This window comes from Malaclemys terrapin, chromosome 1 (assembly GCF_027887155.1).
Source record: "Malaclemys terrapin pileata isolate rMalTer1 chromosome 1, rMalTer1.hap1, whole genome shotgun sequence".
Lineage (NCBI taxonomy): Eukaryota > Metazoa > Chordata > Testudines > Emydidae > Malaclemys > Malaclemys terrapin.
The window spans coordinates 97,485,131-97,509,576 of record NC_071505.1 but is presented as its reverse complement, the minus strand read 5'-3'; the positions used below and the strand labels follow the sequence as shown (position 1 = coordinate 97,509,576).

Sequence of the window (24,446 nt, the reverse complement as noted above, 5' to 3'; positions counted from 1 at the left end):
CCCACTACAAATGTGGTTATGACTATGGATCAGGACAGAGGTTGACTTTGGAGAAGGTTGCTTGCCCACACTCCTGGCCAGTGGATAAGAGCCTCCTTCATAGTCATGTAAAGTAGAAGGGAAGTTATTGAGTTTCTGGTGGTCCACATGGGTGGAGAACTCAAAATCCTATTTGAACCAGTCTTTAATAGGGACCTGGTGTGGTAAGAAGGAACCCATGATTTAATGTAACACAGAAGGGACCACAACAAAACAGTGTGTATATACCTATCTATTTCCTAACGTCTCTGTATTGAATGGGTTTGATCATTTGTAAAAAAAAACCAACTGATTGCTCATGTTGTGTTACTGCTTTTAATTTCTTTGCATGAACTCTGGCATATAATTCTTTAAGGGGGAAAAAAAATTTATATATATATATATAATAGCCTGCAAAATATTCTTGTTGGACAGCCATGTTTTGTGCAAATTGTATATTATTGTTGTGAGCAATATTGGAATATGAACTTTTATTAGTTGTTGGCATTAAAATATGTTTTTATTGATAGTAAATTTTTCATATTATTTTTGGGTGTATGTAGCATGGGCTTTCATATTCAGATGTGAGCACAACTACCGAAAGGGCCATTTTCAGTGCAGTGAAAATCTTTCACTAAACAAGCAGGCATGCAAATGACATTCATTTTTATGCAATTTACAAACTTATTTATTCATGCCAATTGACAGGCCTATACTTTTTTAGGCTCGCTATAGCAATGCTTGACTTCATCTTTGAAAAGATCATGCTGTTAGCCCCTTTTTAAAAAATGGAACCAATGCCCCAATCCAGAAAAGCATGTGCTTAACTTAAAACACGCAAGTAGGCCCCTTAACCTCAGTGAGACCACTCACCTGCTTAAAGTTAAGCATCTGCTTAAATGCTTTGCTGGATCAGGCGCTAAAAAATGTAGTTTTCTCTTGCCTTTGGATAGTAAATGCTTTATTTTCAGCTTTTCATGCAGCACATTTTCAGTTTAGGGACCTGTTTAAAGTGAAATATTAATATGGCTTTATGAGAGCTACAGCAACTATCTAGTCATTTGGCACTTGACGTTTATAACTTTTGGGTGGCTTGTAAACACCATAAATAGCAGTTTGCTCTATGTTTACTTCTGGGAAATGTGTTCTATTGATTTAAAATGTTTAAAGTTAATACATTGACTGCCTTTTTTGTACATTTGTTATTTCAAAGGTTTGATTTAAATTATAACAATTGTAGTATATTTTCAGACTTTAAATAATAGCTGACAGTTCTGTATTTGAGAGGCAAAGTTATTAATAAATATAGCAGATTCATATTCTAATCCTATTTTATACCACTCCCTCCAAAGGTTTATCAGATTGCAATGAATACTCCGGAACAGCAGGTGGAGCTCTTTTGAGTGTGTTTATGAACCATCCCTGTTCAATAAAAATTTCAGTTTTTCTAGCTTAGGAAATGGTGCTGTGAGTGTTTTTTGTTTTTCCTTCTCCAGTTCAGATATTTCTCTGTATAATTCAAACACCAATAATGTTGAGATTCTTCCAGTAACAGGGTCCCAGGAATCTTATGGTTCTATGGATTTTACAGCTGGAAATTCTGACGGTTTCTAGTTCAGCACTTATAATATGATTGTCATTGTACAGAACATGGAAAAGACATGGTCCCTGCTCCAAGAAGCATTCAGTCTACAGCCCTGATCCGGCACATTCAATTTGACTTCAGTGAGACTACTCGTGCTTAAAACTCAGCATGTGCATAATAAGTCTTTGTAGGATCTGGGCATAACTAGACAATTTGGATACATAAAGACCTGGGTAATCAGTAGTTGGAGTTATCATATAATGCTGCAGCAAGGGTATAAACTAGGTGGCAGTTAAATACTAATAGGTGTCACAAAAGAAGTATGCTTTGGGAAGAGATATTAAAAAGGATGAGAGCATCACCATGGAAATCAAAGCAGGGGTTAAAAAAACCTTTGATTTCAGGTTTTTTTAATCAGCATGTTGATTTTATTATTGATTTTATACTACTTTTAACTGTTTCAAATCTTGTATGATTTGGGAGATTTAGAGTCAAATACTGCCTTGATATTCTTGCTTAAAACTCCCTTGATTTCAACAATAGCCATATGGATATATGATGGCAGGACTGTTCCCTTCATCTGCATTTTGTTTATTGTAGAGCCGAGTGGAGGAAAAAAGGTGGTAGGACTTTTTCATGCTCTGCCCGCAAAATAAGATCTGCATGTGTGAATCATCCCAATGAGATGCTGCTCACAGTAGACTGTGCAGATATTTAAAATATGATCATGTGTGCTGTTAGGCTCCAGGGGGCTCCTTGAGCTAATTTTCCCCTTAGAGGTGCTTGAATGTGCCTATGGGCTCTGCTAAGCACCTTGGAATTGGCTCCTTTGTGACTGAGAGATACCACCATGTTTCCCCCCACACACACACCACCTACCGTCTGGCGCCACAGTGAGACATCAAATTGTTCATCTCTTTGACACTTCCGTCAACATAAAGCATCTTCATTAAAGCTGTACAGTAGCATGCCAATGCAGCATTTTAAGTGTAGACTTGCCCCTAGTGTAGTCACTCTTATAAGTGCTCTTTTCCAGTTTAGTTTATGGAGAACGGGTTTAGGCTAAACTGCAAAAAGCCATATACCAGAATAAGGGCAAGTCTACACTACAAAATTAAATCGACCTAAGTTGCATCAACTTACAGCCATTGCAGTAATTAAACTACTTTTGCATGTCCACGCTACCGATTTAATTGTCAGTGGGGAGCATTGTGGGACGGCTTCTGAAAGGCAGCAACAGTCAATATAAGTAACACAGTGTTTACACTGGCACTGCATCGACTTAAGTGCTACACCTCTCGCAGACGTTATGAAGTTGGCGTAGTGGGTGAGTTACATCGGTAGGAGCTTCATTTTAGCATAGACACTTACAGAGTTAGGCTGATGTCAGCTGCCTTATATTGATCTAACTCTGAAGTATAGAGCAGGGCTAACAGTGTCCACTTAAGGACTTATGCTGGTATAATTATACTGGTATTACAGTACTGGTAAAACTTTCCCATGTAGACAAGGCTTACTTTATTTTTTTAATGAAAGCTAAGATTCTGGAGAACAAGATAGTAACTTCCGAGAAGTGCCGGTGTGGTGTATGAGTATGTACTGAATTGGCTGTGTCCGAGGCCTACTGTAAAGTGCTGGAGGTACTGCATAAATGATAATGTTCTATGCATCAAAGAACTGGAGTCTATTCCTGAAATACTGAACATTTAAAGGAACTAGTATTGAACAATACATGAAAACGATGGAGATAACTGCTGTTGTGCAAACCCTGACCCTACCAGTTTCCATGGTGAAGAGCAGCCAGAGTTGAGGCCCTACAACTGCTTTGATGAGTAGAGGACGCCCCTCAGGCAGTTGTGCAGCCCTCAGATAACCACCCAACCCACCATTCTTCTTCCTGGCTCAGTCCCACATCCCACTACCCTCTCCCCATCATGTGGGGCTTAAATGATGTCCTGGAGGCTCTGTGTTTACATAGGGCTTTCCTGTGTCCCAGCAGGGGAGCATCATGTGACCAAGTGGTATAGGGGAGAAATACTTTTTGCAGTAGGGAGGGAGGAGGTTCAGTAAAGCGACTAGTAATATAAAGTACAACAGAACACCAGGATGGAAATTACTTACACTGCAATTACTCCAGAGGCCCCAGTTAGGTTGGGCCTCATTGTGCTAGCACTTTACAAATACAAAACAAGACACAACAAATGGATGCAGCAAACAAGGCACGAGAGATGCCAGAAGCTAATTACAAATACTGTATTTTGATATATATTACTGTACTTCCTTGTCACTCCAGCATCACAGAAGGCTCACAATAAAAAATGGAAAATGCCCCACAGCACTGTTTGTTTGACATATGGTTAAAGTACTGTAGTCATGCTGTCTGCCAAGTTTAAATGTTGCTGTCCAACACTTGTTTTATTATGTGAACTATTCCTTACCTTAACCTCATTTAAACATTTTCCGATACTTGTAGTTCCCGGTTAACCTCTGAAACAAAAGTTTAAGTGATGCCGCCATCCACACTGAAACCCCCCGACCCCCAGCAGTAAGGAGAACTCCCGGCCTCTACTCCCACAGTCCCGCTCCATCCCCTCCCCGTCCCCCAGCCCATCTCCCTGGCTCCTCCCCCTCCCACCCCGGTCACTTCCCATCCCCTTAGTCCCGCCCCCACCCCTGGTCCCTGGCACACCCCTTGGCCCCTCCTACTTACTCCCAGCCCCTTCCCTTCCCTCTGGCCCCGCCCATATCTCTCCCTGCCATTGGCTGAGTTCGCTCCTCCTTCCATTGGGACGGGGTCTCTACCTCCGACGCGTCACTGGCTTCCAGACCCCCCCCCCGACGCTTGGTGATGACCTCACGCAGGCCGTCTCGCCCTCTCCCTGCCGAGGAGTTGTCAGTATGAGGTTACGTCATCAGGAACGCGACAGTTTGTGGGGCGGCGGTAGTAGGAGCGCGGCGCGTGTCAGAGTTGTCCACACGTGGCTCGGCCGGAGCCATGAGCTGCCCCGTGACTTGCGCCGCCTGGGTGCGCAGGGGGGTCGCCAGGGGAACGCCCGACAAGGTGAGAACCCCCGAGCCGGGAACGCGCTCGGTGCTGGGCCACGGTCCGTCGCCGCGATGCGTCGGGCTGTGCGGGCCCGTCTGGGGCTGAGGGGGGCAGCGGGGCCCTGTGTTCGCCGGCCGCTCGATCTCAGCGCGTTTCCCCTTCTAGGTGCGGCTCAGCGCGGAGGAGCTGAAGCGGCTCATCAGGGAGGCCGCGGAGACGCTGCGGTGAGTGTCCGCCTCCGAACACGCAAATCCCTCCGTGTGCCCCGGGGCAGGGCCTGCCCTACCAGGCAGTGGCGGATCAGGGTGCCCGGGGTACGGGCAGCAGCACGGGCCCAGCCCCGCCAGACATACATGGGTGAGATCTGGGTGTCAGTCCCCCAGCTTAACTGTGTAGTGTAGGCATGGCCTTGAACAGGCTGTGTGTTGTGTGAGTTACGAGACTGGGAAATGAGGAGATTACTCATCTGTACTTGCCCACTGGTAAGGAGTGTTGTCAGCTCTCGCAATTACACAAGTCTCTCAACTTTCATGTTAAAAAAGAGTGAGTTTCTAGCCCTGCTGATTGTGGAACAAAGCTTGAAAATGTGACCCCCTAAAGGCTCAAAAAACAGAAGACAAATACAAGGAATCTCATACTTTTTTTTTTTAAATGACATGATTTTTAAACCCCTCTTGTAATGGAATTGCCAATACTGCAGACCTGAAAAACAGTTGATGTTAAATAAAGAATACCTATATACATTCACTGAGAAATAGCGCAAGACTCATTTTACCTAGGTGGAAGGTAAGTGTTTATTTGCTAGAAATAATCTTCTGGTCCCCAATTCCACTGGGGCTCTGCATTGGTGCAGTGGTTGGCCAGGACAGATCTGATTGCGGTGTCAGGGCCTGAGTACCCTGAATTCCATGTGCATTCTGGTGAATATTGTCAGCTCCCCTCCACCTGATCTCAGCTTTCATTTTTTAAAAGTCTACCCTTTTCTTTACTAAGAGAGCTTTCAAAATATTAAGCAATTACCATACCAAAATATTAAGTAAGTTCTAATGGCTGTCCCTAAAAATTGCAAATGTTATTTCTGAATTTCTGGTTTTTTAGAAGCTTAACCTTTAACTATTTTTTTGTCATTAACTTTATAATTCTACTGCTGTTACCAGTAGCTTTGCACAGATAACTGTAAACTGCATGCAACCTTTTCTTATGGATTCTCTCCCCCATCCCCATTTCAAAAGTATGCAATGCAAGGTTTGAGGAGCCTTTTGTTGGTAATTATGCATTTTGTTAAAATTCAGTGTGGAAGCTTAGAGAATCACATCTAACAACTACAAATGTTACGATCTCTTCATAACATCTTGTACTTTGTAGCATTCATTAGTACTCCAGTCATTTTATTTCTGTACAAAGATCACAAGTCAGATTTAAATTTAGAATATGTAATGATCCTGCTACCAATTTTTACTCTTCTTATGGGTTAAATGTCATATGAAGGGCAAGTGTTGTTTTATAAAATAAGTGACAAGAACAGCTGTTCAGCAAGCTCTTTCAAAACTGAAAGACCTTTGCATTAGATATCATTCTCTTATAGACCCAAGATTGTGTTCTATCCTTGATCTTTGTGCATTGATGTCAGTGGGAGTTTTGAATGCAGGCGTAGTAAATATGCCCACTTGGGAGCAGTCTCTTGTGGAGTTCTCTCCAGTGTTAGCAGTTGGGTGTCCTCCTGCAAAGTGATGTAATAAAAATAAAAATTCAAGAATTGTTTCATTGCTCAACCTGCTGCTGTTCAGACCTTTGCATTTTATATGTTGGCAGAATCTGAATCATTGCCTTAGGGAAGGAAGCTTTGTGAAAGTTTAGGGTATCTGGGATAGGTTTTCTTTTCCTGTGACGAATGTGGTGTGATGCTGGTAAATCTGCTACAGATACTTAACTAATGAAGCGTGTGCTTCTTTTGGAAGGAAGCAAAAAGAATTGTTGGAGCCATTGGAGTCTTTGAAAGAGTGGGTGGGGGTGGTCACATTAGGTAGGAAGACATTTTTAGCAGCTGCATTTTGGGTGGATGAATGAGGGGATGTGATTTTGGTGTTGGGGATACTGGATAGGTTACTGTAAAGAAAATGGGCGATAATGAAGGCATAAATGAGAATTTCAGCTTATGGGATATAGAGGGAAGATCAGATCTTCAAATGTGGTGGAAGAAAGAGCAAGATTTGGATATAGTCTAGGGTTGTGTGGAGAAGAAAGAGGAGGAATCAAAGATCAAACACACCTGTGTGTAAGAGGGAGGATGATAGTGGTGTCACAGTAATGGAAAGGGTAAATGAAGAGGGGTTGGGACACTCAGTTTTAGCCATTTAAAATTGTCGTATTCTGCCAGGAAGGCATACTAGAGAAAATGTCATTGGTAGGCTGAAATGCAGGTCTGGCTAGGAAGAGACAGGGAAGGAGTGGAAAAATAGATTTGAGAGTCATTGGCATAGAAACAATAGTTGAAATCATGTGAGCAGGTACGTTAATATTCCAATACCTCATTACCAGTCCCCCAAGCAATTTAGTGAAAATGTCCCAAACTCTTAACTGACTCACACTGATAATTCAGTGCGTGGTTTTTCCTTATACAGAGAAGAAGCAGATGGTAGTGATGAAGAAGAACATGGACAGGCTGCAGAAGACGACATGGATGTTGCTAGTGGTGAGACAGTGGAGCCTCCTCAAGAAGATGGGGACCAGGAAGAAGACACTGAAAAGCTGAATGATGATGAGCTGGCAGAGTATGGTTTGGATAAATATGATGAAGAGGAGAATACAGGTAATGTCAGTCTATTTCTCCTGTCAAAAGTGCAGCGTAAATGAAGAACCATGTGTTTCTCTTTTAGGTTAGGTTAATGCACTTATCGTGAAACTGTTATATAACTTTACAGGTTTCCTCAACACGTGCTTTTAAATTCAAGGTTTGAAAGGCCCACTAGCCCAGATTCAAGTACAAGTTTGGAGTAAGCTGAGTGGGGCTAAGGAATGGAGTAGCTGGAGCTATTGGCCCTTTCCATGAGGGAAGGGAACAAGACAGAGAGCTGTGTTGGTAAGACTGTAGCTCTCTTAAGATATGTCTACACAGCCCATGGCAGCAAGCCTCCCAATCTGGGTCAACAGACTCAGTCTGGCAAGGCTCATGCTTTTGCTTTAAAAATAGCTGTGTAGACAGTGCTTTGAAATTGTGGCTCTGGCCGGAGTTCAGGCTCTGATGCCTAGGGAGCGGGGTGGGTTTCAGAGCCCAAGCCACAACTTCAAAGCACTCTCTGTACAACTATTTTTAGTGTGCTAGTGTGAGCCCCGCTACCCCAAGTCTGATGACCCAGGCTGAGAAGCTGGCTGCTGCAGGCTATGTAAACATACATGATTTGAAACAGCAGCTCCCCTTACTGCAGTTCCGATGCAGAGCAGCTGCAGTGTGTTTCTTCCAAAAGTGCAGGTTTACTAGGGAGTTTCTGTTTAGGTTTGGAACCTGTACTTCTATCTAGTTCATTCTTACGTTTTGAAACAATGTGCTGCTCTTATATTGAAAGGAAGGCTTCATTATAGCTACAGGCGCAGGAGTTTCTAGTCTGATACCTCTATCACAAGCATGGAAAAAAGAGTTGTGTTGTCTCATATATTCAGTGATCACAACTCCATTTATCCAGAGGTGGCCAACCTGAGCCTGAAAAGGAGCCAGAATTTACCAATGTACATCGCCAAAGAGCCACAGTAATATCAGCAGACCCCCCATCAGCTCATCTCACCCCCCTGCTCCCAGCGCCTCCCACCCACTAGTAGCCCTGACGATCAGCACCTCCCCCTCCCTCCCTGCACCTCTCAATCAGCTGTTTCGTGGCATGCAGGAGGTCTCTGGGAGGAAGGGGTGGAGTGGGGGCAGGGCCTGTGGCAGAGCCAGGGGTTGAGCAGTGAGCACCCCCCTGCACATTGGAAAGTTGGCACCTGGAGTCGGTGCCTATACAAGGAGCCACATATTAACTTCTGAAGAGCCACATGTGGCTCCGGTGCCACAGGTTGGCCACTCAGGATTTTTTTTTTTTTTTTTAAGGAATAAATCAGTTCTCCCCTTCCTCTGAAAAAAGCCACTGTTGTGCTTTAACTAATAAATGGTATGTTTGGTCCAAATATTTTTGTTGCCTTATTGGCTTGAGAAGGAAAGTGGCTGCCACTAACTGGGCCATCATTTTATTTTTTTATGTATAAAATACACACAAAAGAAGAAATATTTATGTGCATGTGTAATATAAATTCTCCTTCTCCTCTGTCACTTGCCAAAAGTTCACTACTGTGCCGTTTTTTTATTTGATTTTTTTGTTGATAATTAGTGCCCCATAATTGTTGTTAATTGTGATATACTGAAATTCTCATAGATGCTGTGAGCCTTGGAGACACCTTAGCCGGTCTTACGGTGTTTGGGAGTAACGAACGTGATCCTTATATCACTATTAAAAATACTGTAAGTATATATATTTTTTTTAAATCTTGTGCGGTCTTTCAAGGTTTAGGCATCTTAAATTGCATAAACTAAATATTACATACAATTTTCAAAAGTGCCTATGGGACTTAGGCTCCTAGATGCCTAAGGCCATGCCTACCCTACAGATTTTGGTTGACACAAATTACATTTTCACAAAGCCCCCAAATTATGATAATGCTTGTGTGCGTGTATACTTGGCTGCTTGCATCAGGGCTGACCATACTCAACAGGAGTGCTTGTGTCGATGCGAAGCGTGGTGCACCACGCTTTGCAATCCCAATGTACTGCTGTCCGATGCAATGCCTTCTGGGAAGTTTTTGCAGTGCGTAGTGAGATAAAATGACTTGCCCAGAGATCTCTGGAAACTAGGGGTCATGCATACGAGCAATATAATAACCTGAATGGGCTTATGCCAATATGCAACTTCCTTCATCCATATGTCATAATTTTTGCATCTTTTTAAAAATTCCACAAAACTGTATAGCACTCTTTGCTGTCTGTCATTTCTGGCAGAAGCAATAAGCCTGCACAGCTCTGCACTGGTCTGATGAACATTGCAAATACAGGATGCATGATCCTCCAGTATTTACAGACCCATAGGCAGAACCACAGCGATGAGGGATATGTCTATTTCTTTGAGGACCTATTGTTAAGGACATAGCAAAAAAACAACTCAGGGTTGTTCATGGTGTTCACAGAGCAGCTGCAGACCCCAGAGCGCCCCGCTTCTGGGCCTGGGAAACAAGCACTGACTGGTGGGAACACATCATAAGGCAGGTTTGGGATGATGAGCGGTGTCCACATGCCCTCCCCTCACCAAATCCTACAAGGGAATGAAAAGCTGATAGCAGCTCTACCTCAGTTTTACTACTACCTCTACTTGTATGAGTAAAACAATGAAAAGTCTAAACCTATTTCTTGTTAACTTGGGGATGGGATGAGTGTCATCTTCACATTTAAACACTAAAGGAAAATACATGAATGCACTTAAGCAAGGTTCCTTCCCTTTCATCGGGCTCATCCATCCTTGGTTGATGTGACTAGCTGGACTCCCCTCCTGCCCCTCCATGTTCTTCTCCTTCTCTCTGTTCACAGCAGGGTCTTGGTGTGTATGGTACCTGGGGGAGGGGGTGTCTCTGCAAAGTATGGCATGCAGCTTGTAAAAGCTGCAGGTCTGTAGCTCAGCACCAGATTGATTTATGGCCTCCCTCTCCTTGTGGGGTATGCCTGCTGCAGTTCCTTCGCTTTCACATGGCACTGCTGCTGATCCCGGTCATACTCCTTCACCTAAAACCCTGTGCGATCTCTTAATGGATGTCCATGTTTCTACTGCTGGTCCATAGCTGTGCTTGCACAACATCTTCTCACATAGGCCCAGGAGATCCAGTACTTCCTGTCTACTCCAGACAGGCGTGTGTCTAGAGCAGGGGTGGGCGAACTTTTTGGCCCGAGGGTCACATCGGGGTGGTGAAACTGTATGGAGGGCTGGATAGGGAAGGCTGTGCCTCCCCAAACAGCCAGGCCTCCGCCCCCTCCCACTTCCCGCCCCGACTGCCCCCCTCAGAATCCCGAACCCGTCCAATCCCCCCTGCTCCTTGTCCCCTGATTGCCTCCTCCAGGGACCTCCCGCCCCTAACTACCCCTCGGGACCCCACCCCCTATCCAACCCTCCCGTCCCCTCACTGCCCCGACCTCTATCCACACTCTACCCTCACAACAGGCCCTCCAGGACTCCCATGCCTATCCAACCCCCTCTATCCTCCATCCCCTGACCGCCCCCCCCCCCCGAGCCTCTGACCCATTCAATCCCCCTGCTCCTTGTCCCCTGACCGCCCCCTCCCAGAACCCCACACCCCTAACCGCCTCCCGGGACTCCCATGCCTATCCAACCCCCTCTGTCCCCCATCCCCTGACTGCCCTCTGGGACCTCCTGCCCCTTATCCAACTCCCCTGCTCCCCACCCCCTTACCATGCCTCTCAGAGCAGCAGGAGTTCACAGCCCCACCACCCAGCCAGAGCATTTAAAGACATTTAAAAAATGTGGTGTTTTAAGAAGGGAGTTGGCTTCTGGTCTCTGTAGAGTGGAGTTAACAATTGTGACCAGAGCAGTCATTGTCTGGCATTGTGGGACAGCTGCTGGAGATCTGTTAGGCTACATCACACAGCATCTGCACTTGCTCCGCCTCGACCTCTGCAGCTCAACGCCATCCAGGGAAGTGGTTCTACTGCATCACCTTAACGGGGTGCTTGTGTCACCTGGGGACAAATTTAAGTGTAGACGTACACACAAATAGGTTGACACAAGGCGACTTACATTGACCTAACTTAGTAGTGTAGACCGGGTCTTGAGTTACATTTGAAAATAGGACTTAAACTCCTGAGTCACTTAGGCACTTTTGAAAATTTTACCAGTTGTGGTCAGTGTTTCCTCTAATTTTTCCCACCTATGTGTGGAATTAATTTTGTTATGTGCACCAATATGGAGATGATGTGTCACACATCACCTCCATATTGGTGCACATAACAAAATTCATGTGGCGGGGTCGGGCTGAGGGGTTTGGAGTGTGGGGAGGGGGCCAAAGGGTTGGGTTGCAGGGTGGTGAAGTCTACGCTGGAGGTGCAGGCTCTAAGGTGGGGCTGGGGATGAGAGGTTTGGGGTGCAGTGGGGCTGGGGATGAGAGGTTTGGGGTGCAGTGGGGCTCCCTGGGGGTGCAGTGGGGAGAGAGGACTTCCCCTGCCTCCCTCAGCTGTCTCTCCCCACAGCAGCACCTGGGCAGGGCTAGGCTGGGCTCAGGGAGCATCTCTTCCTGCCGCAGCCCTGAGCGTCTGCGCGGAATAGGCAGCTGCGCGGCCGCAGAGCTCAGAGGGAACTTAGGTTGTTGTGTCTGTGATCAGTTTGATCACTCTTGTTGCTGGCCTGTTAATTTATTTTCCTCCATAGTTTACTAGTTGTAACAGCAAAATTTTGGGAAGTCATTCAGTTTGAAAATACGCACATGACTTAATTTTTTTAACATAACACTGAAAGGAACATGGCTGATTTAGGGTTTTTCTACATAGGGACACTCAGGAAAGCTAAGTCGAATTAATTAAAGGTGTGAAGTAAAAACACATTAAAGGGCATTAAACCCCTGTGTGGATACTCTCATTCAGAAGTTTTCTGTAGCTGAATCCCAAAGGGATTTAACTAATGTGCTTTCATTTCACACCTTTAATTAATTCAATTTAGCTTTCTTCTGAGTATTCTGTGTAGGCATGCCCCCCTTAGAAATCACATATCTGAACATTTCTTCGCCGTCATTGTTAGAAATAGTGGCAAATGTACACTTTAATCCAGTCAAAGTAGTTTCAAAAATTCTGGAAAAGCAGTTAGAGTAGGCTAATAATTTAAAGAGGGCTTGTTAAATTATAAAGAAGTTCAGAGTGTATAGGCCATGTGGGAATGATACCGATGTGTGAGGGAATAGGAACTGAAGAGCTGGTGATTTGGGGGCGCGGGGTCTGGAAAGATTTGGGGCAGCAGGTTGTATTGTGTTAGGGGTACTTCTCAGGAGAAGGTTTCATTTTCAATACCGACACTCTCTACTGAATCCATCTAGCTCACAAACGTTCCCTCAACTCATTTGATTGTCTAGTCTCACTGCTGTGGCACTTCCCCTCTCCCGTTTACCTTGTAGGATGGCCTCAAGGGCTTGGCTACCTGACCTTTTTCAGTTAGTGGTAAGAATTAATATTCTGTGCTTCAGAAAATTTCTATTTTTTTTTTTAATTTTTTTTAACTCCTTAAGTTTTCTCCCTCCTTTGGCCCTTAGGAGCAATATGAACAGGAAGATTTTTTGATTAAGCCCAGTGACAATCTGATCATTTGTGGAAGAGTTGATAAGGACCACTGCAGTCTAGAGGTTCACAGTGAGTAAACAATATTTGGTCATAAAAGCAGGCCTAGAAAATACTCTGCTTATCCAGTCTGATCCCTATGGCTTTGCAGGACTGTTCCCTCTGTTCTCCATTTATCCTGGCTTTTGAATAGATGGTGGCATCTGGCACAACTACATTTCTTGTGCTCTTACCTCTGTAAAATAACTGTTTAACAAACGCTAATGAACCCTGACCTATATAAATATACCGAGAACCTGTACAGTGAAATATCAGCCAGACAATAATACTCTTATCATTCTTATTTTATGAATACACATAAGCAGCAAGTGTCTCTTACATACCAGATGTTTTAAAATAGTCTCTCAAACACAAATGAAGATGATATAGGGTGTGCAAGGCATAAACTGAATCAGTCTGTACTTGATGTAGATAAGTACGTTATTCTTCGATCTGTTGAATTTGTCACCTAAAGTAAATGTTCTGTGGTGCCTATCGTTCTATAGAGAGGTTGTAGCTCTATGCTAGAAACTGACAATATCACAAATATAGCTTCCAGACATTATCTCTATGCTGGAAATATTAATATTTGCTCCATCTGACTGTGTGGGAATGTACTAAGTAGAGTGGCTTATTTTTCTCTCCACTGACATAAGTTTTTTTTCAAATTCTCTCTCTTTCAGTTTATAATCATGAAGAGGACTCATTTTATGTACACCATGATATCCTCTTACCTGCATACCCTCTAAGTGTGGAGTGGCTTAATTTTGATCCTAATCCTGATGAATCTCCAGGTAATAAATGTCTTTGGGGTGCCAAAAGAGATCATAGCTGTCTAACAATAGCAGTGTTTGAATATGAACTGCATAATTAACTTAAAATGCTGTGACTAAATCATGGTCTCCTGCAGCAATATTAACACAGAAGCAAAGCCAAGACATGGGAGGAAAAATTAAACATGGTGGTGAATGTAACGGGGTGCTCACCTCCTGAGTGCCTCCTAGTGGCAGGGTGTGATACTGCAATCTTTGTCCCACTCGTGGCACCCCCTGTAGGTTGCTGACCTTGTAAGACAGGTCTTCAGTGGCTCAGCCTTCCAGCCAAATCACACAGTTGACAAATGAACCCCTTCTGGGGTAGCAAATACACCTCTACCCCGATATAACGTGACCCGATAGAACACGAATTCGGATATAACACAGTAAAGCAGCGCTCCGGGGGGGTGGGGCTGCATGCTCCGGCCAATCAAAGCAAGTTCGATATAACGCGGTTTCACCTATAGCGCAGTAAAAAACTTTTGGCTCCCGAGGACAGCGTTCTATCGGGGTAGAGGTGTAGTTCATAAACTCTCCTCTCACCAGGGTCTTCAGCCCTATTTCTGGGCCCTTTAAATCTGGCCCTCTGCTCAGGCTTCTGAAGGAGCCTTGTCTCTCTCTTAGGCTTAGGCCCCTTTGCCAGTGGGGGAACCTTGGCCTGCCCACTACTCCAGGTTCCAGCCCAGGAGACCTATAAACAGCAGTCACATATTGCTTCCTTCACTTAGTTGTTGCTGCATTCCCTGGGACTCTTCCTGCCTGGTCCCTTTACCTTTGTCCATTACCTTAGGGTTAAAGTTCTCAGATATTTTCTCTCTCCCAGGTCCAGTAAATGCAGCCCATCAAGCTCTTTTCTCCAAAGAGGAGCACCCTTCCTCATCTCTCTGGTCCCAGCCAGGAACTGACCTGCTAAGGTCCTGCATCTCCTTTTATCTGAGCCTGCTGGGCTCTTGATTGGCTGCTTCCTTCTGTTTTTTCTAGGGCGGCCTGGAGGACCCACCTTCATTGCTCCTTCCTGGGGCAGGGTGTAGTAGGACCTCAGTGCCTCCAGCAGGGGGCCACAAAGGGCCGGGTACACCCCATCACAGTGAACAATTTTTTTTTTTAGCGCTGTAAATGCTTACGTATATATCTGCAGGGTTCTTTTAGTAATGTCATTATACCAGATGTCTAAACTAAAACACCAATACCAATAGCAAACCAATTCTACTACGCCAGGGGTCGGCAACGTTCGGCACGCGGCTCGCCAGGGTAAGCACCCTGGCGGGCCGGGCCAGTTTTATTTACCTGCTGACGCGGCAGGTTCGGCCGATCGCGGCCCCCACTGGCCGCGGTTTGCCGTCCCGGGCCAATGGGGGCGGCGAGAAGCAGCGTGGGCGAGCGATGTGCTGGCCACGGCTTCTCGCCGCCCCCATTGGCCCGGGACGGCGAACCGCGGCCAGTGGGGGCCGCGATCGGCCGAACCTGCCGCGTCAGCAGGTAAATAAAACTGGCCCGGCCCGCCGGGGTGCTTACCCTGGCGAGCCGCGTGCCGAACGTTGCCGACCCCTGTACTAGGCAGACTAAAGGAAAATTTTTCTTTAGACTTCTTGTTTGTAAATGTGTTTGGTTTTGTTCAGAGAAGACATGGCCAACAGAGTCAATCAAATTTATTTTAAAATAACACACTAAAAATTATATTTTATAATTTGGGGTGCTGTACATATTTTTCTTTGCATTTTTAACATTAATTCTACAAAAGGAACGGTATATACATAAAAAATTGGCTCTGAGTGTAATTGTATGACTGGATTACTGTGATGGTAAGGGGCAGGGCTCAACAGCCCTGGGGCTCACTTCTGGTTTATGTTCTATGTTCTTAAAGCTCATGCTTCAGGGTTTCAGCCAGCCACTGCTCATGGCAGGGTCGTGAAGGGATTTTTCACCCCCAATGTGTTCTGGAAGGTTGGGGTTTTTTTAATCTTTTTCCTCTGAAGCCTCAGATGACCATGGCTAGAGAAGGGACATTGCATGGTCTGGGCTAGGGCTCTGAGGTGGCACTGAGCATTCTCTCTCTCTCTTTCTCAGAGGTACTTGGCTGGCCAGTTCTTGCCGACAAGCTCTAGTACAGGGGTGGGCAAACTATGGCCCGCGGGCCCTGCGATGCTCTCCAGAAGCGGCCGGCACCACTACCGCCCCCCTCAGCTTCCATTGGCCGGGAACAGGGAACTGCGGTCAATGGTAGCTTCGGGGGAGGTACCTGGAGGCGCAGCAAGGGCAGCACACACGGAGCCCTCCCTCGTACAGGGCCGGGGACAGGGCAGGCAGGCAGAGATCTTGCCCTGGTGCGTGCCGCTGCCACCCTGGAGCCTGAAGCCCTCCTGCACCCTGCCCCCCAGCTCCCTGCCCTAAGCCCCCTGCCTGCACCTCACACCCCTCCTGCACCCCAACCCCCTGCCCTGAGCCCCCGCTGCACCCCTGCCGCACCCTGCACCCCTCCTTCATGCCAGCCCCCTTCCCTGAGCCCCCTCATACACCCTGCACCCCTCCTCTGCTCAATCCCTTGCCCTGAGCCCCTTCCTGCACACTGCACCCCCTCCCACACCCCACACTCCCTCCCACACCCCAACCCCCTGCCCTGCATACAATTTCCCCACCCAGATGTGGCCCTCAGCCCAAAAAGTTTGCCCACCCCTGGTCTAGTAGATCACTGTATATGGGGTCGGGAAGGAATTTCTCCTCAAGTCAGATTGGCAGTAATGTTGGGGGATTTTCACCTTCCTTTGCAGTGCCTTGGTGCAGGATTATCTGGTACATCTCACTTAATTGTTTCCCTGCCACTGCAGGGGCATTGCACACTGGTGCACCTTGGTCCCTCCTATTCTGTGCCTGTGGCACATAATAGTCTGATCTCCCTGGAAAGTAATACTTTGGTCTCGTTTCGGATGTTGGGTTTGGTGTGTGGGTGCTGGGTGGGGTGGTGGCAGCGGCGTGTGTTATACAGGAGGTCATACAAGATGATCTAATGGTCCCTTCTGGCCTTAAACTCTAGAACTCTGACATACCTTTTTGCAGGCAATTTCTGCTGATGTATTTCTGCTGATGTAAGTAATGGACACTTAACCACGTACAACTGGTAAAAATATGCCATTGAAAGACTCTGGACACATAGGCATTAATTTAAAATAAGTAATGAAATAGACAGCTTGGTTGTATCACCCTGCACTCTTTGTGTATGTTAATCTAAATAAACACTATAGCTGGCATTTGGTTTTCTTTCTGCAGGAAATTATGTTGCAGTGGGTAACATGACCCCTGTTATTGAGATCTGGGACCTTGATATAGTGGATTCTCTAGAGCCAGTCTTTTCCCTTGGAAGTAAAAAAGAAAAAAAGAAGAAAAAGGGAAAGAAGGTAAATAATGCGTGTCTGCTGATCTGTTTAGATTGTAAAAGCTGCAGGCAGGGACCATGTCTTTGTCTTGTAAAGTTATGAGCCCAGTAATGCACACAGATACTTGCATCTTTTTTTTTTTTTTTTTTTTTTTTTTAATTAAAGTATAAGGTCTGGTTTAGTTACCTTTGCCAGAGACACTGCATCTGAAAGATACTATTTGGGCAGTTCACAGAAACTATAAACGTGGCTCTATCCAAATAGCTGCTAATTTATATATCATCCAGCTCAAGACCCCACTCTTCTGAGTAATTGAGAAAAGGATTTGCTTTTTGACTCCCTCAGACCTTTAGATCGTAGAAGGCCCAATGGAGAAGAGTAATGATTCTATGTAACTTGCTGCTGAAAAGTTTGGATATATACGACTAATGTTTGCAGTAGCATTTCATTAATTTAAAAACCTAGAGGATCTCGCTCACTTACAGGTTACTGGGTTGGGGAGGGAAAAATAGGAGGAGGAAGGATCCTGGAGGACTCCCGTTTACTCAGAACAATGTTCTATGTAGCTTAACTCTTTCATTTCTTAATTTAAAAAAAGGGGGGGGGCGGGGTAAGCATTAGGAGGTAGTGAATCAATGTTGATGGAGGAGAAGGGGGCAGAGTGGGAACCAGAACAATGGGGGTGAGCAGAGAGAATGTGGGGACCCAAAGACTCTCCATGCCCACTGGTGACTATTTGAATCTGTGCCAGCTGGTGAAAGGGAGTAGCTATTGCTGCATGCTGGCCAGGTAAGGGAAGAAAGGGGAGAAGAGGCAAGCTGAGAGGAGGTGCTGCAGAGGCAGCTCTGTACAAAGAGCATTTCAGCAGGTGGGAATACGTTGAATTATCACATTGTTCCTAATCTGCGCGTATAACAGTACGTTCATGAATAATAAATACATGATTTTTCCTGGAAGCTATAACTTTTTTACACCTCTTTAAAATGTATCTGTCTACAGAATTCATCTACAGAAGGGAATCAGGATGGGCATACTGATGCAGTTCTTGACCTTTCATGGAATAAGCAAAACAGGTAAAAGAACACTTGAATGATTACATACAGATAACTTTAAATTAGTGTACATGGTTTTGTATGAAATATTTATACGTACCTATAACTTTATTGCTTAAAGATCAACTTAACGTAGTGCAGAAGTTATTCCAGCTGAAAAGTACTTGAATTCTACACAAGCGAAAATTGAGACTGCCTCAGTTTTTATCAACAGGCAGGGAGGAGCGAGATCCTCCTCTCTGTGCACTGGAGCTATGGAACTATGGGATTTGTGCATAGCTCATCAGATGCAAATTTCAGCAGTCTACCTCACAGGTATTCAGAACACCACACCCCATATTTTCAGCAGACACTTCTCACAGGATTACGAATGGGAGCTAAACACCGAAGTTCTGCATAGTATATTTCGAAGATGGGGGCTGCCAGAGTTCCAGGAACAGGAAGTGTCCTTGTTTCTGCGCAAGTGGGTTTGGGCAACCACTCCTTGGGAGACGCCATTCTTCTATCTTGTGTTTCCTCCAGCACTACTGATACTAAGGGTGATGAACAAGATAAGACAGGACAGAGCCCAATTTATCCTGATAGTGGCAACCTGGCTGAGACAAGTTTTGTACCCTTACCTGCTTCATATGTGTGTCCAACTGTCGTTCAAGCTCCTGACCGTTCTACATTTCCTGGCACAGGATGTGGGTTGTGTGCTTCATCCCACTCTAGTGGTTCTCCGCCTGATGGTGGCTTCCGGATGATTTACGGGGTTAGAATCCTCCTGCTCTATAGAAGCACAGCAGGTCTTACTGAAAGAGATCAACCCACATTACTTACCTGGAGAAATGGAAGAGTTTCTTCTATTGGCATTGCTGCCTCCAGCCTGATTTGGTGCCACTTTGTCATCCTGGTTTACATGTTGGATCTAAAGAAATTGGGATTATCAATTAGTTTGATTTAAGTTTCATTTGGCTGCAATATCAACCTTCATCCTCCAGTAGAAGGATTCTCCATATTTGCTCATCCAGTATTGTTTAGGTTTAGTAAGGGTTTGGGGAGACTCTATCGGCAAATTAGAAACCCTATCCCAACTTGGGACCTCAACCTGATACTCAGTTACCTTATGAGACCTCCATTCGAACCGATGGCAACCTGTTGTCTGTTGCATTTATCTATAAAGATGGACTTTTTAGTAGCTATCATGTCAGCCCATAGCGTCATGGATATTGGAGCCCTAATGGCAGATCGCCCCCCATCCCCACCCCTTACGGTCTTCTTTAAGGACAGGTCTCTTTACATCCATACCCTAAATTCTTACCTAAGATTCTTTCGGAGCTCTGCCTTAATCAGTCCTTTCATCTACCAGTATTTTTGCTGAAGCCACGTGGTTCTCTACAGGAATCCTGTTTACACATTCTAGATGTTAGAAGGGCATTAATCTTCTACTTAGATAGGACCCAGCAATATAGGAAGTCACCTAAGCTCTTCATTTCTTTCATGAATAGATTCACAGGGTTCTCGATTTCTACTCAGCGACTGTTGAGGTGGCTATCTGGATGTATTATTATTATTACTTGTTACGATACTGCAAGCATTCATCCCCTCCTTCCCCCCCCCCCCCCAAAAAAAAAAAAAAGGGTGATAGCATATTCAACTAGATCACAGGCAATATCTATGGCATTACCGAAGTATGTACCAGTATCTGAAATATTTAGGGCTGCTACATGGGCTTAGGTGCATATGTTTTCAAAACATTACGCCCTGGTCCAAGCTGTCAGATTCAATGCAGCATTTGGTTCTGCAGTACTGTTGGCAGCACGGGATTCTATTCTGAAGCTCCCTTCTCTATCAGGGGGAAACTGTTTGGAAGCCACCAGAAGTGGAGCAACCATCAGGACAGTACTAGAAGAAGAAGAAGATGAGTGCTCACTTTGTGCAGTAACAGCGGTTCTTCAAGATGTCTATCCCTATGGGTGCTACACTACCCGCCCTCTTACCCATCTGCTTTAGACTGTTCCTTAGTGGGCGTTTGGGTGGAGAAGGAACTGAGGGCACTTTGCCCATACACACTATATAGCCTTGGTATCCAGCATGAGGAGCACATAGGGTATGTGCACAGGCCGAACGGGCACTGCTAACTGAAAATCTCTGATCAAGGGCTCAAGAAGCACATGCGCACCTGAAGTGGAGCACCCATAGGCACCCACATCTCAAAGAACCGCAGTTACTGGACAAAGTGATTAACCCCTTCTTCCTATCACCTAGGTTGTTTTTCAATAACACTATTAGTACAGGATCCTCAGCCAGGATCTTGTAAATGGCTTTTCCAATTAGATACAGTATGATCTTTTCCTCCTGCTGCTAACTCTCTCTGAGGATACACTTGTCAGTTCTGCATACTCATTTTCAGCAGCTGTCAGCAATCTCCTCTGAAAACTCCTGGTTTTATCCGGATATTACAGATGAAAAAATTTTCCTGTAGATATTCACTGAACATACAAGAAATTATTAGATGTTAATTGGCCATGTGTGGTCTAAAAAGAATGAGTCAAATGACTATGGTGAATGTAAGAAATGATTTAGTGATGGCTCAGTCAATGGTACTCAGTTTGTCTGCAGTCGTTCAGCCTTTATCATGGCGAACACCAGCAGCGTGTAACTAGAAAGTCACTTTCATGATGACTAAAAGCAGCTGATCTTTGTAGGAGTAATTTGAATGACCTTGTATAATATTAAGCCCCTGTACGAAGCTGAATAAGTGATTGGCATTCCTGGTTCTATAGTGTACTGAGTAATATAACCTTGTTGACACCACTGGATGTTGCAGGAAAAACGAATCCTGAAATGCAAAGGTTGGGTGCAAGTCAAGAACTCAAAGAGCAATCTTAGTGCAGCATTTTAAATTGCATTTTAAAAAGTAAGACAAGCTATGACAGCTGCCTACAAATCGCTTTCTGGCTGAAGGGCCTCACTGGCATTATTTGTAAAATGTCCTTGTAATCTTTTGTAAATTTCCCCTCTGTGGCGTCGCTTTGGGGGAACAGTATTTTGGAGGAATGTTAGATGTCTTTCAGTCAAGAACTTCATTCTAATATGGAAAGTGGGGGGAAGGCTTCAAACTGTGTGTTAGATTTTATAATTTAACACCTTTAGACAAATAAGGGTGATTTTTGTTGTGCATTTAATAAATCTCTGACACTGCTGCTTGGGCTTTGTCTGATTCAAGTTCTTAGCTCTGTATTTACAGCCCTTACCACCATTAATTTTTAAATATGAAACGAGGGCCCAAATGTAAAAACCTTGCAAGTAGCTCCTTTGACTTCAGTAGGATGACTTGTTAGAGTAAGATACTCTATGAGGAGAGTTGCAGGTTCGGGCTGTTAATTTAGTTAGTGGAGAGTCTGAAGAGGAAAGTACTTGCCAAAAATGGGTTTGTTTGTCTCATAGCTATGTCAATACAATATTCAAATCTATACTGTGTAGCTCATATTTAAAAACCCCATCTTAAAATGTACAGAAAGGAATAAGTCCTCAAATTTCTTAGTTATATCACTGGTACCATATAATTGATGGGAGAATATTTTTGGGGGGAGAAGAGGGGGAGAAACACACAACTGTTTGAAAAATACACTAAAGGTATATCCCTTCAGTACAATAGTGGATTTTCTGTTCAGAAAATTGTAACACATTGCTATTAAATACTGAATGTTATATTCTTCTGCCAGATTATCTTTTATGCTTGAAGGTTGTAGGCTGAAGACCTGGGCTTACTTGAAATCAGAATCAGGCTGTGTATTTATGACTTAGGGCCACTATTTGTTCACATATATGTAAATGTCTAAAACTTTTGCTTTTGTATGTTGTTAGAAATGTGTTAGCAAGTGCTTCAGCTGACAACACTGTAATTCTGTGGGATATGTCTGTGGGCAAACCGGCAGCGAACCTTACTTTACATATGGACAAGGTATGTGGATATTGTTATATTTCTTCTGTTGTAAAATATAGAAAAAAAACAAACTGCAACTTATTACACTGAAAGCTTAGTGGCAAACACTAATGTTGCAGAACTGCTTTGGTTATAACCACCATGTCAAACGTTCATAATTTTCTGAGTGAATCACTTTTGTGGATTACAGTATTTGGTCTCTGTCAAAATCTGATTTATTTTATCCTTTGGAAAGTTTGAGGGAATATTTAACTCAGCTTTTTAGGGCGTCTTAAAATGCTTTTCATCTAAATGTAACCCCATGACTGTTTTAAGACAATGAGAAGCCTAAAAGTGCTGTCATGAGTGACAGAAGAATCGACCCGCAAGAATGGGCTAGATTGTCAGTAGTTCCTTTATAGGACAATGAGTAATGGTAACAATGTTTCTAGCACAGGTACGTTTTAATTAGGGCTGTCAATTAATCGCTGTTAACTCACGCGATTAACTCAAAAAATTTAATCGCAATTAATCGCATCGTTAAACAATAGAATATCAATTGAAATTTATTAAATATTTTGCATGTTTTTCTACATTTTTAATACATTGATTTCTGTTGCAGTACAATACAAAGTATACAGTGCTCACTTTATATTTTTATTACAAATATTTGCACTGTAAAAATGATAAAAGAAATAGTATTTTTCAATTCACCTCATACAAGTACTGTAGTGCAAGCTCTTTATTGTGAAAGTGTAATTTACAAATGTAGATTTATTTATTTATTTATTTTGGTTAGATAACTGCACTTAAAAACAAAACAGTGTAAAACTTTAGAGCTTACAAGTCCACTCAGTCCTACTTCTTGTTCAGCCAATCGCTAAGACAAACAAATGTTAACGTTTATGGGAGATAATGCTGCCTGCTTCTTACTTACAATGTCACCTGAAAATGAGAACAGACGTTCGCATGGCACTGTGGTAGCCGGCATCACAAGGTATTTACGCACCAGATATGCTAAACATTTGTATGCCCCTTCGTGCTTCGGCCACCATTCCAGAGGACACGCTTCTGTGCTGATGACGCTTGTTTAAAAAAATAATGCTTTAATTAAATTTGTGACTGAACTCCTTGGGGGAGAATTGTATGTCTTCTGTTCTATTTTACCTGCATTCTGCCATGTATTTCATATTATAGCAGTCTCGGATGATGACCCAGCACGTTGTTCGTTTTAAGAACACTTTCACAGCAGATTTGACAAAATGCAAAGAAGGTATCAATGTGAGATTTCTAAAGATAGCTACAGCACTCAACCCAAGGTTTAAGAATCTGAAGTGCCTTCCAAAATCTGAGAGGGATGAGGTGTGGAGCATGCTTTCAGAAGTCTTAAAAGAGCAACACTCAGATGCGAAAACTACAGAACTCAACCCCCCAAAAAAGAAAATCAACCTTCTGCTGGTGGCATCTGACTCAGATGATGAAAATGAACATGTGTTGGTCCACTCTGCTTCAGATTGTTATTGAGCAGAATCTGTCATCAGCATGGACACATGTCCTCTGGAATGGTGGTTGAAGCATGAAGGGAGACATGAATCTTTAGCGCCTCTGGCACGTAAATATCTTGCAACACCAGCTACAGCAGTGCCATGTGAACGCCTGTTCTGACTTTCAGGTGACATTGTAAACAAGAAGCGGGCAGCGTTATCTCCTGCAAATTGTAACCAAACTTGTTTGGCTGAGCGATTGGCTGAAGTAGGACTTAGTGGACTTCTAGGCTCTAAAGATTTACATTGTTTTGAATGCAGTTTTTTTGTACAAATTTGTGTTTGTAAGTTCAACTTTCATGATAAAGAGATTGCACTACAGCAGTGGTTTTCAAACTATGGGTCACGACCCAGTACTGGGTCGCAGAATGTAAGGCACTGGGTTGTAGCTGCTCTGGTCAGCACCGCCGACTGGGCCGTTAAAAGTCCCATCGGCAGTGCTGCCCGGCTAAGGCAGGCTAGTCCCTACCTGATACCACACTGCACCCCGGAAGCGGCCAGCAGCAGGTCTGGATCCTAGGCGGGGGAGCCACAGAGCTCCACACACTGCCTGCGCCCCGAGCACCAGCTCCTGGCCAATGGGAGCTGGGAGTGGGGCAGTGCCTGCAGGCGAGAGCCGCATGGAGCCAATTGCATGCCTCCGCCTAGGAGCCGGACCTGCTGCTGGCCGCTTCCGGGGCGCAGTGCAGTCTGCGGTGCCAGGACGGGCACGAAGCCTG

General features: G+C 44.4%; 1 protein-coding gene across 2 annotated transcripts in view; it reads left to right on the top strand.

The window, feature by feature from the left end:
- The first annotated feature begins 4,523 nt into the window (after window positions 1-4,523).
- Window positions 4,524-24,446, top strand: part of PWP1 (PWP1 homolog, endonuclein) — a 30,438-nt gene continuing 10,515 nt past the window's right edge. Inside the window, exons 1-9 of one of the 2 annotated variants that reach the window (XM_054032643.1) lie at window positions 4,524-4,664; window positions 4,815-4,873; window positions 7,271-7,458; window positions 9,053-9,138; window positions 12,972-13,068; window positions 13,719-13,829; window positions 17,115-17,242; window positions 18,221-18,294; window positions 22,126-22,222. In XM_054032643.1, coding sequence (XP_053888618.1) covers window positions 4,599-4,664; window positions 4,815-4,873; window positions 7,271-7,458; window positions 9,053-9,138; window positions 12,972-13,068; window positions 13,719-13,829; window positions 17,115-17,242; window positions 18,221-18,294; window positions 22,126-22,222 — 906 coding nt within the window. In that variant the 5' untranslated portion in view covers window positions 4,524-4,598. The remainder of the gene's footprint in view (window positions 4,665-4,814; window positions 4,874-7,270; window positions 7,459-9,052; window positions 9,139-12,971; window positions 13,069-13,718; window positions 13,830-17,114; window positions 17,243-18,220; window positions 18,295-22,125; window positions 22,223-24,446) is intronic. The other variant, XM_054032651.1, reaches the window with a different exon arrangement.